An 18,689-nucleotide genomic window follows, 5' to 3' on the forward strand; every position below is an offset into this window, starting at 1 on the left:
TTGCTTGGGGCAAACAAACAAACAAAAAATCGTACATACAAGCAGGCACACATACATACAAGTAAATACACATGCATATGCGTGGGCTATGCTCATTCAAATTCATGTACATGCCCCGCTGCGAAACCAACGCCCATGGCAGCATTTGAAATTAAACATTTTTATACCAAACCTTAAGCACTTCTTGAGCATCGAGCATGTCCCATATGCAATTGCACTTATTTCTTTGTCGGCGGTCCCAACAATTCTAAGGCGACGAGGTGATTGCCACAAACCGACCTGCGCTCAAAGTGAGTTTGTGCGGCTGTTCGTGTGGTTTGTGTGTAAATACAATTTTTCCATTTACCGTCAATTTGCGCTGTCAACGAATGTGCACCCCTCCCTCCCCATACAACGATTCCTGACCACATATTCGCAGCCACAGCATGACCAACCTAAATGTCTAAAAACCCTTTTAGTGCTTCATGAATATTTATGACGATACTGTACCGTTACTTCTCTCTTTTTTTATTTTGCAACATTCGATTCCTTTCGAAAACAGGTTCTTCAATTACGACAAAAACGTCAGTAAACGGCATAAGACACCTTTTCGTACACACCTGTGAACACACATACATATGTACATGGGTGGGTTGTGGGTGCTTTGGATATCAACAGGTTTCCATCGATGGAGATGACGACGATGTCGACGATGTCGACGAGGACGGCGCCTGTTGCCCAATAAACGATGATGGGAATATTTATGACACTGCTACCGGTGCGTATAATGAATGGGTTATGCGTCCGACCGCACATCGCTCAAAATGCTGCCTCAGGAAGCCGCCGTCAGCTCAAGAGATAAGGCAATGCATACGTAGTTACTAATTGATTTGGCCGCTGATAAATCGCGTCGGGGAAATGGTATCACGATACAGACAGATACATGTGTTTTTGCCACGCTTTGTTGTTATTTTTCTTGGGACTGTGTAGATTGTAAATCATCTATTTATTATTCATATACAGTCCTGTCTAATTGTTGCTATTAACCTTCGACTTTTAGCTTGCCCCTATTTACGAGAGGCCAACAGTTGGTAACAGCTTTTTTTACAGCACCCTAAACGCAGAACCTTAAACATTAATAACGTGCAAGGCATATACATACATATGTACAAGTATGTACATAATATATGTATGTATGTTATGTTTGTGTGTGTTCTTATTTGACTCATGCCTGCGAGATGCACAACAATGTGATGAAGTTGTAGCTATGCTAGATGTGGTGTGCAGGCGTTAGATGAAGCCTTGGTAAACACCCAGCTCTTTTTTATCCCCTCAAATGTCACATTTGTATGGAAATACCCAGGGTGCTTGCATTGTAAGATGAAGTAGTAGTCGTTGTTGGCAGCTAATAATAATTTGTTTGCACTTTGCATATGGCAGCAGTCAACAATGCCTGCAACAACAACAACAACGTCCTTACATTTTATGTTCTTTGAAATATTGTCAGTAGCTTGCGTTACGGCTTTGTAATAAACATGAATTCATATTGTACTTAAGTTATGAAAACTACTGCATGCAAAAGTAATTATAGGAAAATATCCCATAAATGAAAAAGAAGAAGAGTTAACCGAAGCACTTGCAGGAAATTTATTTGAAAGTAGCGCCAAGATCTTATCGTTGACAGAAGCTCATAGGTACAAAAATGTAATCACACAATGTGTACACTGTAGCATTATTACAACCTTGATAGGTATGCACTTTTTCTCTTTTGCAAAACAATACCGGCTATAGGACTAATGTATAAAAAAGTTGGATAAATGGAAATAATACTACCTTTGGAGCTTCACAACGAGCAGAAGTTCCTAGACTGTGCTTCTCAAATACAATATGATGAGTTTTCAGCCGTAAGTCCTATATTGCCCCTTAGTCTTTTCTACCATTAACTGCTGTTGTTTGTAGAGGAAATTTGTATTTTACAATGGCTACAGCGACTTGGATATATACGAAAACATGGGCGATGACCGCATACAGACGCTCCTCTATGGCTGGGAGGTTTGCAGTCTGCACTGGCGCGACTGCATCACCGAAGAAATATGTCATATTGTGAAGGTGTTGGCCCATCATTCGCTGCAGTTGTGGTTTAGTCAGGAGTGGATTGTGTGCTCTCCCTGCTTGAAGAGAATGTTGCTTTATTACCTTCAAAAAGCGGCTCCAGCATTCAACCAGATCGCAGATCTGCGTGAAATTGATTGGACGTATTTATTACATTTTCAAACAACTCCCTGGCGTGTGCCATATCTTCAAAAAATGTTTGCGCAGCTTAAACAGAATAAACAAACTGGCATAGAGCCTCCCGTTCCAGCACCTACAAGCGAAGGTAAAAGCTTACCCATTGCCAATCATCCACATATTCAAATTCTTGAATTTTTTAGATTTCACATTTCTGCAGCAAGAGGATCTCCATCTCATACTGTTGCGTTTAATAAAGCTGTTCGATGCCGGGAGCTGGGAGGCGGTCAAGCAATTGTCGCTCCGCGTCTTGAGTGCTTGGCTGAAGACGCATGCCAATTCCCGTCTCGAAGACTTGCAGCGAGATCAGGTCTACATCATATTGACTGCACATACTTATCTAATGACTGTCTTCGTGGCAGATGATAATCGTGGCTACATTATAGACAACATGGTAAGAAGCTGAAACAAACCGTTTATGCATTAATCACTCATCTCCTCGAATCTTAAACAGATGTACAACATACGCTTCTATACGCAGAGTATGCAGGAGGCGCGCAATTCGGAGGGCATTATTTATACTCCAGCTCGACTTATTGCCCAGATTTGTGTACTTCTGGGTTTGGGCAAATACGGGTTTTTTGACCATATTATGTTCAAAAAGTTCAACTTAAATCTTGTGACATCTTTTGCTGTTGTACTGGAGGCTTACTCCAGTTATGTTATGGGCAATCAGCTGCTGGACTTCATGGCCATGAATGACAACGACTTTAAGGCTCATTTGCCACAGTTTAAGTTGCTGATGCATCGGTATGTAGAGGAGCGCGAACATAGTGAGCGCTTCCTGCTCAACGAGCTCACGAAGTTGGAAGCACAGCGCAATAGTCATGCAACACCAAATACAGTGCAATTAAATCTAAATCACCAGCAACAGATTTGCAAAGGAAATCGCGCCAGCAACATTGGCAATTATAAAAATTGCGACGATGATGCGAAACCACAACTGGATCTTGACGAAGAACACGATATCCAAATAGATCCCGTATTTCAAAACGTACCTCTCACCGATGAGGTGCTTGAATTTGTATATAATGTGCTAGCACCGCGGGTAAGATCACGATGTTGCTTATTAAAATGTTCAGCTACTAATGCATGTTAAAAACTTTTCAGGACTACCATGGCTGGCAATTTGCTAAAATTGTACTGCTTTTAAAAATCATTGGCCATAAGTTAAATACAATTGAGATTTGGCGCTATCATCCCGGACTCACCACAACATTTATGCTTAATTTGGAGCATAAGTTAGCCGACAACTATGCCGACTTGGCTAAATTATTTTCCGAAATTGCATTCATGGAGGCAGAGTTCTGGTTGACGGCGTTCTATTTGCATCCAATTCGTTCTTACTATGGTGAAGTAAAACGTTGTTCGCGTATAAAAAAGAAGCGTCTGCATGATGATGAGCTATCTCAACCTTCTCCAGCTAAAAATAGGCGTTTGGAGCCAATACCCAATATCAAATTTGAGCTGTTGAGCTCGACAATTGATGTAGATGAAATTGTTACAATTACCAATCACAGTGCGCCCGTCGCCGATTACGATCCCCTCTATAAAGCTTTACAAGCTTTGCGCTTACCACGTAGTATTGTCAATGACCTTCTAACGGTGGCGTTTCAGCCACGCAATAAGCGCTATTCGTGGGCGCTGGAATGGGAAACTCTACATGATCGTTGCAGTGCACTCCTTAACAGCAAGGACTTAAAGAGAAAGTTTGTGGCACTAAATATGGCAGAGGCCAATGATAAATTGAAATATCTAAAAATTGATTATGCAAAATACAAAAATCGTCCACAACTGGACTACGGCAGTATTGAGGAGGGATATGAGAATGCTGCTAACATACCCGAGACTGAAGTCGAACATAGTCCTGACGAGGATGCTGAGGAGAAAAAACCTAGGCGACATACTCGAAAATATTGGGATGAAGGTAATTTTTTTCTACTATATTATTATATTTTTTTGGGTACATCCATTGGAAAGCTAAACTTTAATAAAACTTATACCTTGCAGTTATATCTGAAGAAGAAGAAGAAGAGGCATCAAGTGATTCAGATGAGTATCAGGAAGGCACGGGACGTCGAACGCGTACGCGTGCTGCTGCTGTGGTTGCCAAAGCAATGATTACGGACATGGAACGTGAAATACGAAGTGGCCATCATTCGCACGCACTTTCACCCTCTTCCGCAGCACTTCCGGAAGAGGAAACGCAGCCGGGCTCGCCAGAAACTGTGCCCAAGGATTCATTAACACAGCAAGAAATTGCTCCTGAGAAGCGTCCATTTGGCGAACTTTTACAGGCGCGCGACAAGTTCAAAAACGACACTATCGGCTTTAAAGCCTTTGCAGACATTTGGAGCTTTGAAAAAAATGAACTATCACGGGTAGAAAATGATAATAATGTGCTCTTAGAAAGTAACACATTGTTAAAAAAGTTCAGAAACCTTAAATGTCTGAAACGGGATACCAGTACTGCAACAGAAAAAATTGAAACTATGCCACCATTGCCTGAGGAGCATTTTTCGAGACCCAGAGAAGCCATACGTGTTGAAACCGCTTCTGATATTTTTAATTTAGCTGGACCGTCAATACCAATCGAATATCCTAATGAAGCGGAATCCGATAATGCTATGAAAATGATAAAAGAGACGATTCACTCCCCGTCGACAAGTTTATTGACAGATAAAGTGTTAAATGAGGAAATTGAGATCTCAATAACACCGCCTTTGCGTGAAGAAATCAATGCAGTAGAAGCTGATTTTGAAACCATAATTGTAAAAGAACCCAAGGAGCCTAGAATTGAAACGGAAATGAGATCAGTAATTGAGGAATCTGTAGAGGTTAAAAATTCGACAGGTGCGATTGGCACGGAAACCGCAGCTGCGGAAAAATCGGTCGAAGTCAATATGCACGCTGCATTGAGCTCCGAAACAGAATCGGAGACCGAAACGGCAAGAAATGAAAATAAAATGGTGTTGGTAGAAGTCATCTCAGGAGAAGAGCCCAAAGACGGACCAACAATTGGAGAATTCCAAACGGATCTCTATAAAACTCCGGAGGAAACAGCAGTCGTAAAAGCTAATGTTCTTACACGTGATGAACCCGAAGATGACGCAACAATCAAAGAATTTCAAAACGAACTCGTGGATATAGTATCAGCACAAATTGAAGTTTCTGCAGAGAAGGAATTAGCAGTCAAAACTACAACGTTTGAAACTAAGGTGGATCCCCTTGACGCTCAAGAATTGGCAGATAGATATGAAACGTCAACGGCAGAACCATTACCAAAGCGCCTTAAGGCCATTCCAGACGATAATGTAACTCCCAACACCGGTATAACCGTAAACGAGGAAGAAGATAGCGAGGAACAATACAACGAGCAAGCTGTTTCTTTTAGAAGTCCAACAGTGCCTCCCTCTGTAGAAGAAACGGAGAGTGAAGAAGAAGCTTCTGAAATGAAAAAATTCCGAGATCGACTGATACACGAATGCCTAACACGCCCAGCTAAGGTTCATCTGGTTAGGCTTGCACCACAGGATATCGAAACTTTGCGGGACTTTCGCGTACGGGTCAAGAGAACAGATTTCGAAAACTACTATCGCGAGCAAACTCAAGCGCAGCAACAAATCAAGCGCAGGCGAAGACCGAGTGCCAAATCGCGCAGCAATACAGAAGACAGCAACGCCTCGACTCCCACGTTAGAACTGAAGAGTGTGCGGAAGCGCTATAAGAAATTCGTACATATTACATCCGATTCACCCACAAGTTCACCCGCAATGATGTTGGTTAGACAACGCCTTAAGCACTTCCATCATGTCACGTCCGACTCTTCAACGGAGGCCGAGGAAATATCACGACCGGCTCCGGCTACAGTTAAGCGTAGACGCGGTGCAAAACTTTACACGACACCGCGTAGCTCTAGCGGCCTAAAAATACGAATTTCCAAGAAACGGGCCGATAATGCGATGGCCGACGTTATAGAGCTGTCCTCAGGGTCATCAAGCTCATCGTTGTCCTCGCCAGTGCCAAGCACCTCAAGGGGTCACTTTAATCAGGTGGCCATGCCGCTAGAAATGGATCCGCTGTACGAAGAGGAAATTGTTCCTTACTGCTAATCATATATCAGCAATTGTTTGCTCAGATTTTCGATTTCAATTCTGTGAATCTAATACTAATAAATATGCTCTTCTGCATATCTGGAAAAAAACTCACAGTTTACGGAGTTTGAAAGTTCAATGAATAGGAATCGTTTTCCTACGACTTGGTCAATTGAAAAATACCTCTTATATAGTAAGATCTCTTGCCCCAGATCGACCAAGATTGAATTGGGTAAGAGGCGAAGCCCTGCGTGTTATTATATTTAAGTGCTTATATATATACTATATATGTTTAAATTTAAACGAACCACCAGCAACAACTTCGAGTGCCAGGTGTTAAGGATAACAAAAACAAATAAAACTTAGCTATATATTCTCTACAATCCTGACATAATGTAATAAAATATCGAGTTACTCACACACATAAAATGCATTTGAGGCGCATTCGCCTGACTCAACTGGGCGGACGCTCCCCTTGCCATCGCTCTGGTTTTCGCCCGTGGCAATGATGCTACGTGCTTGGAACGAATGCAGGCGGGGTTGAACATGAACAGGCAAAGGACTGCCGAATTGGACGCACAAGCAGCCTGGAAAATTGAATTTGCCTCGCTTGTTAGAATGCAATTAGCCTGGGGCATATTTGATATTTGCTTTGGCTCACAATACGCATGAATTTTGATAAAATTATATATGTCCACACCGCTCACGAATTGTTTTGTACGGCATGTTTGTTTTTATGCCAATGCTAGCGCCCGAGGCAATGGCTCTGGATATGGCCAATTGTTGTGTCGGCTTCTTAAAAGCGAGCACAATTCGGGGCTGCTGTAAGAGATTCGATTGAAAACCAGCGCAACATAATTTAAATCTAGATTTGTTGGTCAGAACGAATGTACAGAATTCAGGCATAGCGCTTACAATTTACATCTTTATTGATTTGCTGCATTTTAATGTAACATCATTAAATTAGCCGTCACCAGCCACTTGAAGCTTACCAACCATAACAAACGCGTGCGGTGGCGACACGTGGCGGCGCGGCGTTTGGTGTGAATTTTGGTTGCCACTCATAAGTTAATTCCGAACACTTGAAGGGAGTAGGATGTTAATAATGAATTATTATAACAACGCATGAGAAACGCTAAGGGCGTGAGGCTTACACAAACTATATCTGAGAAAATAATTGTGTATTATGGGAAAATGGCTCTAGTAACTTAAAAATCTATGCCAATACTTGTATATGTTTTTAAATAAATACAAAGTATATGTATATTGGTAAGAAAGAAATACTGTTCCAATTAATCAAAGAGTTTAAAACAGCAATATCTTAATATATCGCCAAATTTAAAATAAATAAAGTGATGAATATTCTACTATTTGTTTGCTTTTTTTATTTACTAGATAACTTGCAGAAGTACAAATATTTAAATTAATATTAAATCTACCACAGAGAAAGGTATTATCATGTAATCTTAAATTTAGTATGCAAATTAGTATTTGAAAAAAAAAGAAATCAGTCAGCGAAACATCTTACATACTTGTATTGTAAGCATATTTGATTTTACTAAATTATAAAATAAATTTAATATTATTATTTTTGTTAATTTAAAAACATTTTATGGAGATCACATATTTACTCCGAACTTTTCTTACATATTTGCAGCTGTAAGTCAGCAGTAATTGGTGGAATCTGTTAACTTCATCAAACCGCAGCCCTAAGGATTATCAATTGGATGTTGGGGATTTTCACCAAACATTATTTACAATAAGTTTCACAATATAAAAATGTTCTCTTTGAAAGTCAAACACAAAAAGCTCTATACGGTCAGCTGAACCCAATTAATTAATTAATTTTACTTTTCATTAAACAAATCCTAGTAAACTTATTAACCAAAGGATTTCGAAAAATTCTCAGTAGGATAGATTGCTAAAACACTGTCATATTTTTTTGATTTTAAGGAAATAAAAGAGGTGTTGCTTTATCAAATTAAATTTAAATGGTAGATATACTTAGTTTAACTAAGGGATTTTGAATGATATAAAAATACGTAATACAATAATTTTAGTCTAATGATGAATAAGTCCTGCTCAATGAAGAGAATTAATATATTTCCCATACAGTTGAACTACAAAATTTCTCATAATTTTTTAACCAAATCCATTAAATGGCTTAACAAAATATTCATATGCGGATCAAAAAAAAAACATAAGTTTAAGGGCGCACTTATATAAATAGAACCAACTGGCCTTTTTATTTTCTTGCTGCAATTTTCCACTCGAATTTCAAGCAATAGCTCGTGCCGATAATTTGCACACAATTGACGAGCATATCATGACAAATCTGCGGGGCGGCCTCTTCAAATGATATCTCCTCTATTACAAAAGCCAAAACTGGCGACACACGCCGCCACTTGAGCAGCCGTGGTGGCGCTCAACATCGAGTAGGACACGTGCCGCCCCTGCCCCTGCCCCTGGCACCGGCCACGGCAGTTGCGGACCGGAGGACACATGTTGCGTTTTTGGAAAGTGTTGGCGGCGAGTGCCACGTGCCTGTAATTCGTTTAAGCCCAAAACGATTATTGCGGTTTATTGGCAAAGCTGTGAAGGAGTTAATGAATAGGTTATTTGTACTGGGCGTGAGTTCAAAGTTGTGACAGCAACAAATTGATGATGGGAAGACCACAACAGGAATAAGAGTGCGCTCATGCACTATGAACTTGGCCGATCCTCGAAGCAGAAATAAAAACATCCTTCCGATTGGTTTGCATGTGAAGCGTAAAAAATGCTCGTGTTTTAACTGGCAGTGGTTACTATCGTATGTGTATGTGTGCGTGTGTGTGTGTGTGGACGTTGCAACCCTCTGGCGACAATCACTGCGCGCATATCTTTTGGGATTTGTGCTATGGCGCCGTTCTCGCTGCCCGGACCGACGACAATGCGCCGAGGGTTGTTGCCGCCTAAATCAATGGGCTTACGGCAGCCTTTTCCATCAGTGTATAATATCTGTGTGTGTGTGTGTGTGTGTGTGTCTAGATGTCTGTGTGTGTGCGCTAATGGCTGGCATAAAACCGACGCGCACACTTGGTCAACTTTTAGTTGGTACGGGCACGCGAAACGGTTAACAACAACAAAGCAAATAAGGAAGAAATGTACCAGACCGAACGATAACTCCGAGCTTTAATCAACATGTCCGCCTGTTATAATACCTACAATGCGCAACCGTTCGAGTTTGATGAGGTCGAGGACGATGACGATTGTTCCTTCGACAGCGGCTATGAAAAAAGCTTCGAAACGGATGTGAGCGCCAACGGCACAAATCTCATCACATCGCGCAGACGTCTGGACTTTGATAGCGTTGCGACAGCTCCCTTGTCTTATGTGCCGCCCCCTGCGGGTAGCTGGGAGGCGGGACAAGTGGCAATGGCAACCACCTCGCCACCGCCCGGCTTTGCAGCCCTGCTGGACACGAGCAGCAATCACAGCACGCGGAGCGGTCGCACCCTTGTGGAGCATCTGAACAGCAGAGCCGCTGCCTTCGAGCCCCAACTCACTTCGACGCCCGCCAAGTCTCCGCCGGATGAGGAGACGGCAACGCCACGGGTAAAACGCAAATATGCCGTCGGCAAGAATCGTGTCACGCGCTCCCGCAGCCCCACCCAAGTGGTGCGCATTAAGAAGTTCCGCCGCATGAAGGCTAACGATAGGGAACGCAATCGCATGCACACTCTCAACGATGCGCTGGAGCGTCTGCGCGTCACGCTGCCCTCGCTGCCGGAGGAGACGAAGCTCACAAAGATCGAGATCTTGCGCTTTGCGCACAACTACATCTTTGCGCTGGAGCAGGTACTTGAAAGTGGCGGCACCATTAACTTGGATTTGGAAAAATTGCAGAACTTCACGCTGAGCGGGGAGCGCATCACTAAGGAGCTCTTCGATGCGCTCTTCGTGAATCCACAGCCCTTTCCCATGTTCGGCTGCGGGCGCCTCAATTTCCCCTATGCCCAACAGCATCCGCATCCGCATCCACATTCGCATCCTCATCAGCATGCGTCACACATGCAGTATCCGCATTCCTTGGACTACCCACCATCCAATGGCGCTGCTGTCACAGACTCTCCAACCTCGGTGCATCCTCAGCCTCCTGGCTTTGACTTTGGCACGAGCATGCGTTACTACCAGCAACAACAGCAGCAGCGGGAGGCGCCACCAACGAGTCACTTCTCTCAGGAAAAATATGAGATTTTCCGCAGCAACTTCGAGGTAGCTGCCAATCTGACGCCTTCATCCATAGACCAGGTCAATGCTACGACGTCCATGCATCAGCAAAGCAGCTTCTACTCGCAGACCCCGCCCTGGAAGGACTACAGCGAGGAGTTGGCTCCACAGTCGCCGGCACACACATTCAAACAATTTACCCACCAGGTATAGCACAGTTTTGGGGGTCAGCGCTTTCGTTGGATCATGTTTTTCGGGAGCTATTGTGGTGTACTCGTAAGTTTTCAATGCGTGATATGAACAACTATGTGAAGTTTTCAAAACGGAAATGGCACAAGGCAAAATTTTGATCAATCTTCTATCAAAGATTTCTCATATTCAGAAAGGTCGACCGCAACGGAATCGAAATCTCCAATGCCTTTATGCGATGTAGGGAATGAGTTATACGATCTTTTGCATTTAAGAGCATTGCGAGTAGTGATGACTGCATATGTGTTTCGATTTCTAATGGTTTGATATTCTGTTAATATATTTTGCCTTGTTTCGATCTCGTTAAGACTCAGTTTTTAAATATTACAAGTAAAAACTAAATTAATTTTTGCTATTAGCTTATCAAAGCTAATATTAACAATTAATTTAAAAAGAGAGTGCGGGCTATCGGTAAATTTCAATAAAAAGCTTGAAAAACATTTTAATATTTTGCAAATTCGAATATTTGTGTAAAAACTGAGTTTGAGTTTAATGTTTATTCTTAAATCAAGACTCGGTTGATATTAACATACAAGCTGAATTTTCTTTAGCGATTGCCTGATATGAAACAAAATCTCCATATTTATTCAGTTCCACAAAAGAAGAATCAATTTTATTCAAATCATGTTCCCCCAAATATTTAATTTGTTATTAAATACGTTTTTTATTACAAGACTTTTATGGAAATTGAATAATGCTTTCTTTATACTAAAAATACCTAAAGTATGAAGTATTTTTCAACTGACTTAAATGTAATTTTCGATCAAACTTAAACAAAATCTTTACGTATTTTTATAGCAATAACTTCTATATTCATCATTGCTTTATAGATTGGCCTTAACTCAATTCTCCTTTAAAGTCAGAATATTTTTTAGCTAACTGGAAAGTAACTTGTAACAAATCTCTTTTTTAAAATAAGTTTTTGTAAGAAGGCTTTTGAAAGATCATTAAATCTGTAAAGTCTGGTAGCTCTCCCTTCACATCTCTTATATAACGAATATATCTGGAATCAGTATAGTTCCAAATGTTAACAAATAATACAAATGATATAACTTCCGTCCGATATTAATGTGCTAATCATCGTACTTCTTAATATGAAACACCTTTTCTATGAATTGGATTCTTTTTTGTGGAACCGAATGACTGAATATTTCAACCAAAAGTGCAAATAGCGTACTTTTAGTTCTTATATTCCTTATCGAAGCTCAATCTAAATTAAGTGCGAGAATCTTATGTACCTTGCCATATATACAAATGTATCTCAGCTCTAACTACTAACTACTATAGTATGTATATCGAACACTACTTTATAAACATAAGCTAGTTAGGGCGTTACGAACTGTTGCAATGCGATAACAAAAAAAAGAAAGCGAGCTAGTCATCTTGAGTCAGAGTCAGGTTAAAACTATTACGTGATAAGCCTAAGACAAAGAATTTGTGTAAAATATAAAAACTATTTATTTTTGCTAATAAAGTTGATGATGAAGAAAACCGAGACCAACACATTCAAACTAAAGTCAAGGCAACTAGTTAACGGTAGCTAAAATAAACAACCCTAAGCAGATCGGGCTGTTGTTGTGAATTTGTGTGTGTGTGTGTGTGTTGTGTGTGTGTGTGTGCCTGTATGTGCAGATTTTCAGCTTCAGATTCAAACAAAAGACTTAAATTCAAATAAATATTGTATATTGCCGAGCACACATAAAATCTATGGCTTGGCATTGCTGTATGTGTGTGTGTGTGTTTATTGTAGGGGGCACTTTTGCGCCCTTACAATTCGACATGGGGTGAGTTGAACAATGGAGGATTGCCCGTCACCTGCCACAGAATTACAAAACGAATGTACCAGCAACAGCAACACAACCAACAACAACAACATCAACTGCAGTTAAAGCAGCTATTGCTGCGAGAAGACTGGCAGGCTGGCAGGCTGGCAGGAGGCAGCAGGAGTACCGAAATATGAGCCAGTGGACCTGCATGAATGGCTCTCAAATTATTTAGTTGAATGAACCGGCAAGAGTCGAAAAAGCATTGCCCGCTCTGACAGCCTAACTGAGAGACTGACTGAATGACTGACTGACATTTTCCGTTACAAGCTGCAAGGGTGAGATGTTGCTGCAGCCGTGTAAGATGCCAGGTTTTACGGAACTGCCCCATTTACTGAGAAACGACACAATTCGTTACTGAAGAAGTACATGTTTTCATATTTCTAACAATTTCCGAACGGTTCTGAACAAAGAGCACTTAACGTAAAGCACTACTTTCAAAAGACATAAGAAATTAGGAAAATTGTATTTTGCGAAAGCAACAATTCAAATGATATGAACTGATTTAATTAATTTTAAAGCAATACAGTACGTTCAATTCTCTTCAAATATTTTTGACAAATATTAAAAAAATATTGGCATCTAATATTTGTTTGTCCTGGAAATATAGTAGTTTGTATTTAAAAAAATAAAAAGTCCGGCTAAAGCAAACTTTATCGCAAATATTAGATGACAATATTTGCTTCAAATACTATTTCAAAAAGTAAACAAAGGATAATAGGGATTCGCAATTGGGATTTTATAAATAAAAATATAACATGGATAACACAAAAAATATGTAAGAACCATATTAGTGTTTGCCTAAATGATAATCAGAGTAGCGCATTCTTGAAACACACTTCGGTATTGCATATTTTCTTCCTTCACAGTTTTTAAAACATTTTTAAGTCTTTCATTGATTCGAATGCTTGCAAATGCTGTTGGAATTATAGTATGTGATATGATTGCAGGCATGGTATAGAAATGACTGTTTGGGAACCGGACACAATCATGTTGACTTTATCGAGTCAGCACTGTACACGCTTCTTAAACATAACTAAAGACATTGCGCTTATTCCGCTGCTGTGAGTAAAGCCTTTTTGTCATCTGAGCAGCCGGCAGTCTGTCACATCGGCATCGTGGCGTTTGTCATTTGTGCAGCTTTGTTGGAGGTGTTGGGATTTATCTTTACAATCATCATTATTATATATACAAGGCTCGGGCGCAGCATTGTCCTGATGCTGGTGCCGCATACAAAGGCGCAAATACGCAGCGGGTGTCCTGCTAAGCTGCATTCGATTCCAGGACTGAGGGTAGCCTGAGGGGCGCATTATAAGCCAGCCGGGCATCATTAGCGAGAGCGAGTGCTCCATAGTTTTGCCTCGGGGTAGATTGCTATCGAAGCATCAATGACGGCATTATGCGCTGTACGACTATGCTAATGTCCTATACGATATAGAGACTGGAAAAACAATTTTGCGATGGCTCGGAGACGATAAGGAAACCAAAATGGAAACAAATTGTTGACAGGATGCCGCACAATTCGTCAAGTGCAGGTCCTTTGGGGGTATTTTATGTGCAGCTCAGTGAATTTGTTAACACAAATACTCGCACAGAAAACGAACATTTGTGAGCATAAAAAAGATAAGCCATAAATTTGTTTTTACAATTTGTCATTGCTATTGCCATTGCCGATTGTCAATGAAATGCATTCCAAAACTAATCAAAATTTATTTGCCAAAGAGAACATTTTACGCCTTTTTAGCGAAAAACTAACATGCATGTTAGTATCGCAAGCATAACAGTGCAATATGAATTCATTTTTAACCCTTTTCGCACACGTGCAAAATCCTAACCCTTAGCCCTTGGCACACAAAATTCGCTTTGGTGCTGCAGCCAACTACACGTTCATTTTTTACGAGTAACTTACTCGACCTTTTCCATTTTTTGCACAATATTCATTGCCCTGCTCGAATTGGTTTATCTGTGAAATCTCTGACTGGTTGTTGTTGCAACACTCCGGGGTTTGTAACAGTTTCGGTTTCGAAGGTTGCCCTCCGCTTCTACCTACCTTGCTTGATTCTGAGTTGTGTGCTCATCTAACCGAAAAACATTGGATAAACAAACAGCCGTTCGAGTATTTTGTTACATTTTGTGCCGACTCTCTCGAAAGTGTTTCTTTTTTGTTTTATTTTTTGAAGCCAGCAGCCAATCTGTCGCATTCATGTGCATGTTGACTGTAAGGATAACGAGCGCGGGGAGTGTGTGCATTTGTTAGAGTTTCAACTCTAAAATGTTATGCAAGTTTTCAGCCGTAATCCGATCAAAGCGGTTTTAGTCAAATTTAAGTAGATTTGTGTCACATTGTAGCTGTTACGGGAAAAATGGCACACAACTAAATGTAAACACGTGTAAAGCAAAAAGCAGATCTTGCCTTTTTAATATTAATGAAATGACAAATTAAATACCCATCTCTAAATATTGTTGTTATTTACTGCTTTAATTTAACATATTCTTCGGCTTTTCGTGCTTAGGCTATAAATAGGTAGAAGCCAGAACCATTGGTTCAGTTTTATTTATTTTTATTATTTTGAGTTTCAAGTTAACTAATAAAACTAGCTATCTTTTAGGAATTTCTTAATAATGATTGAGCTTTCGAAGTTATATTCTCTCCATATCCAATTTATTGGGGACGTTTATATTCTTTCGAAAACTATTGTCTTGTCGTATTTTCTGCTTTTAAAAAATAATCAGGAGCTACAGCATTAGAGTATCTTGAACATCACCTACATCAACTTTTATTACCAGAAAAGGAGTATTGTGAAGCATTCAAAAAGGCATAATGGCTTTGGAAAATGAAGCTGTCGATGTACGGATGAAACTTTACAAATGGACAAGGACTTAGCATGTAAAGATGATAAGTTAAAAATATATAAACTGTGTATTATAATGTTTTGTAGTGAGAATGCCTCAATTTACATAAATCTATATATAACACTTCATACCCGTTGATTTCAAAGTGAACGCCGTAAGTAAATAAAATTAAATGCAAATTACGAAAAGCTGACAATGATTTTGAATCCCCTTGTATACTATATAAAGGTAATAATATTTTGTTGATATTTTAGGCGAATAGACTAGGCAATAGTTCTAATTATAGATGTACTCGATGACATTGGGAATATAATTCTTAAAAAGGGCAATATTAATTGTTGTGAGTACGCTTTCTAATGCATAGCACTTACGAAGCATAATACAAAAATTCTATCCGACCACTGCAGATGCTTTCAATTTTTTACTGAGTTATGTCTCCTCGCTTACCAAGCCCTCTGCAACCCCATTAGATATCCAGGCATAGCATTTCTTTTTCCAAATGAATAAACTGTTAGACAAACAATATATTAAACTTTACAACTTCACACCCGCTGCCAACATTGTATGCCAACCATTAGACCTGCCGTTGCCGAGAACGCAACCCCAGCGGCTCGTCCTGCTGCTGCAGTCTGTACCACAAACGATGACTTGATTGTTATGCAAATGAGCACAACCAGGACGAAAGCATGCGCGCAACCCCAGTGCGTGAAGATCCCAACTAGCTCTTGGCTCTTTTCGGCTGTAGTTCATCAAGTGCTCATAAATATATTTGTGCGATGCCAGCCTAATTAATATGCAGCGCCATGTGCATAATGAATGTGACATTTGTAATTTATATTTGCGTATTACTTTTTGTTCATCCTTTTTGTTTTTAAAACTGTGCGCTGTGCATAAATTGAATTAAAGGTTGGCGCTAAAATGTCGTCAAAACATCGGTTTCATGCCCAGTTATGGCTATTGTAAATAAAGGACGAGCGCAAAGGACCATTGAAAGTGCGACTGTAGCCGTTGCCTGATATGATGGCAGTGGTGGTGGAAAGTGATTAATGTCTAAGAAACTATCGAGCTACTGAAATTCTCATTGATTAGCAAACATGCGATGGCGGCTAATCTCAGCTCAAAGGACACTTCCGGCTTAGTGCGAAACGCGCGAAAAACTGGCGATTATATAACTCTATTCATCATATTTTCCGTGCACACCATAAAAAACTTGCAAAAAACTGCAATTTTTACCCCAAATTCCGAACAAGTATTTAACTGCAATTATTGTGGCGTAAATTGCTCGGTGGTAAGTCCCTTTTTATGGCACCTCGGCACAACGGCAAACAATGTGAGCGACCGTTATGATTTTCTATGTCCTGCTAACACGCAAGCGCAAGGCTTTTCCTTTACAATTTATTGTTGCCAGTGCAAAAGGAAATGGTCGATTTCCCCCTACGAACTGTTAGCTCATTAATTGCCTGCATTGTTTGACTTGGACATGTGGTCCGCTAGCTGCCCGACTGACTGACTGCCTGTCTGCCTGTCAAAAAATGAATCTAGGGTAAAAAGTTGATTTGTTTCTATTTACTCGGCACACCTGCGCAGAGTGTCGAACAACTTACGTATTTTTTGTCAGTTTCTTTAGGAATCGGCAGCAGTTTTAGTTACACAAAGCAATCTTGATTCAAAAGCAATACAATTATTTCTTTTTTAACTTACGTACACATTTTAACTGTAATGTCTAATACTTTGTTGTTTTCAGTCCAAAAATGACAAATGATTACAGAATATGTTATGTACGAAACTTAAAATAGGCATTCATTCAGTAATAAATAATATCCTTTTTTAAAAAAAACTGTGTTAACTCAAGCCTTAGAGTTTCGTTATATTATTTCCAGGCTTGGATTATATAAGTAAATTCTCTCTGGAAAACCGAAGTACTGTTTAATTGTGATCAACGAATATAATAATATCAAAAATTTTTAAAAGCAACAGAATTTTCTTTTATTTAAAAGCTCGGTGTTTTGAAAGTATAGAAGAAAAATTTTCCATGCGCTTGGAATTGACATTTAAGGCTACTTAAATTATTGTTTAATGAGTTTTTAGAAATCAGAAATATGCCAAAGGCTAGAATGTGATTTCAATTACATGTACTTTATATTTATATTTATTTTTATTTGTTGACATTGAATATTTAAGGTTTACAATATTTTGTTTATGGAAGCAACATCTTTTCCATCATGTCCATTGTGGATGAGAGAATATTTTTGGGCTTTAAAGGCCTTTCATTTTCTCACATAATGAATTTCCTAAGCCATTCTCTTAAAAGTTAAAATATGCTCAAAAATCATTTTAAAAAAGTTCTGCTCTTACCGTTCAGTTTGAAGTTTGAATAGTTCGTTTAATTTTCGTATTTTTTAGTTGAACAGTAAAACAAGTTAAACATTTTCCGACTTTGTTACATATTTCTATCGGAGCTATTAAGCCCCTGGCGCCCCGGTGTATTGTGAGTATTAATTACTGATTACTTCAGTTTTCCAGCCAGACCAGTCGTTGTGGGGTTGTCATGCTTTCTAGCAACAACAACAACAACGCAACAAAATCAAGCTATGTTGTCACTGTGATTTGTGAGTGTGATTTATTGCATTGACCGACATCATCAATCAATGCTCAAGTGGCAAATGATTAAGCAAATATTTGAAGCAGCCATCCTCGTGCTCTTTACATGGATCTTATGCTAATTGCAAGTACCAAAATAAAATCAATTCTAAACTCGCTGCCCGCTACCCGCTGTCCTCTGTCCGCTGCCCTCTGTTACTTGGCTGGTGTGTACTCGTACTAATAATTACAATCTACCCCCATGAGTGCGAGTATGTGAGCGAATGCATGTTTAATTTACTTTACTTTATTTTTCTCGTCTGCAGGCCAGCACTTGATTTCATGTTGTTGCTGTTGTTGTTGTTTTTCCGTTTTAAATAGTTATAAAAATAACTCCATATATGTGCAGAGTTCGCTCGAGCCAACTAGCAACAACCCCTGCGGACACTTCATCTTACTGTTTACTTGCCACACATCGTTGCACCCTTTGATTTGGCAGCATCATCCCCCGTGCCCGTTATTTTCTGCCCCTGTCCCTGCCTGGCAAGGCTACGCAGTTTGAAAATCTCTCTCGTCTATGCAGTTGCCAGGGGCTAATGAGCGCCGCACATTA

The 18,689-nt window shown here is 39.9% G+C and overlaps 2 protein-coding genes across 2 annotated transcripts; both read left to right on the plus strand.

The window, feature by feature from the left end:
• The first annotated feature begins 1,761 nt into the window (after nt 1-1,761).
• On the plus strand, nt 1,762-6,784 carry LOC115632150. The gene is made up of 6 exons (XM_030529168.1): nt 1,762-1,883; nt 1,939-2,356; nt 2,412-2,662; nt 2,723-3,316; nt 3,379-4,195; nt 4,279-6,784. Exons 1-6 carry the CDS (start codon nt 1,797-1,799, stop codon nt 6,378-6,380), a joined length of 4,269 nt encoding a protein of 1,422 aa, XP_030385028.1. The 5' UTR covers nt 1,762-1,796; the 3' UTR covers nt 6,381-6,784.
• Nucleotides 6,785-9,542: 2,758 nt separating this feature from the next.
• LOC115632707 (basic helix-loop-helix neural transcription factor TAP) lies at nt 9,543-10,784 on the plus strand. The gene has a single exon (XM_030529948.1). The coding sequence runs from the start codon at nt 9,543-9,545 to the stop codon at nt 10,782-10,784; it is 1,242 nt and encodes a 413-aa protein (XP_030385808.1).
• The last annotated feature ends 7,905 nt before the right edge of the window (nt 10,785-18,689 follow it).

Source organism: Scaptodrosophila lebanonensis, unplaced genomic scaffold (genome assembly GCF_003285725.1).
Source record: "Scaptodrosophila lebanonensis strain 11010-0011.00,11010-0021.00 unplaced genomic scaffold, SlebRS2 tig00001415-arrow-pilon, whole genome shotgun sequence".
NCBI lineage: Eukaryota > Metazoa > Arthropoda > Insecta > Diptera > Drosophilidae > Scaptodrosophila > Scaptodrosophila lebanonensis.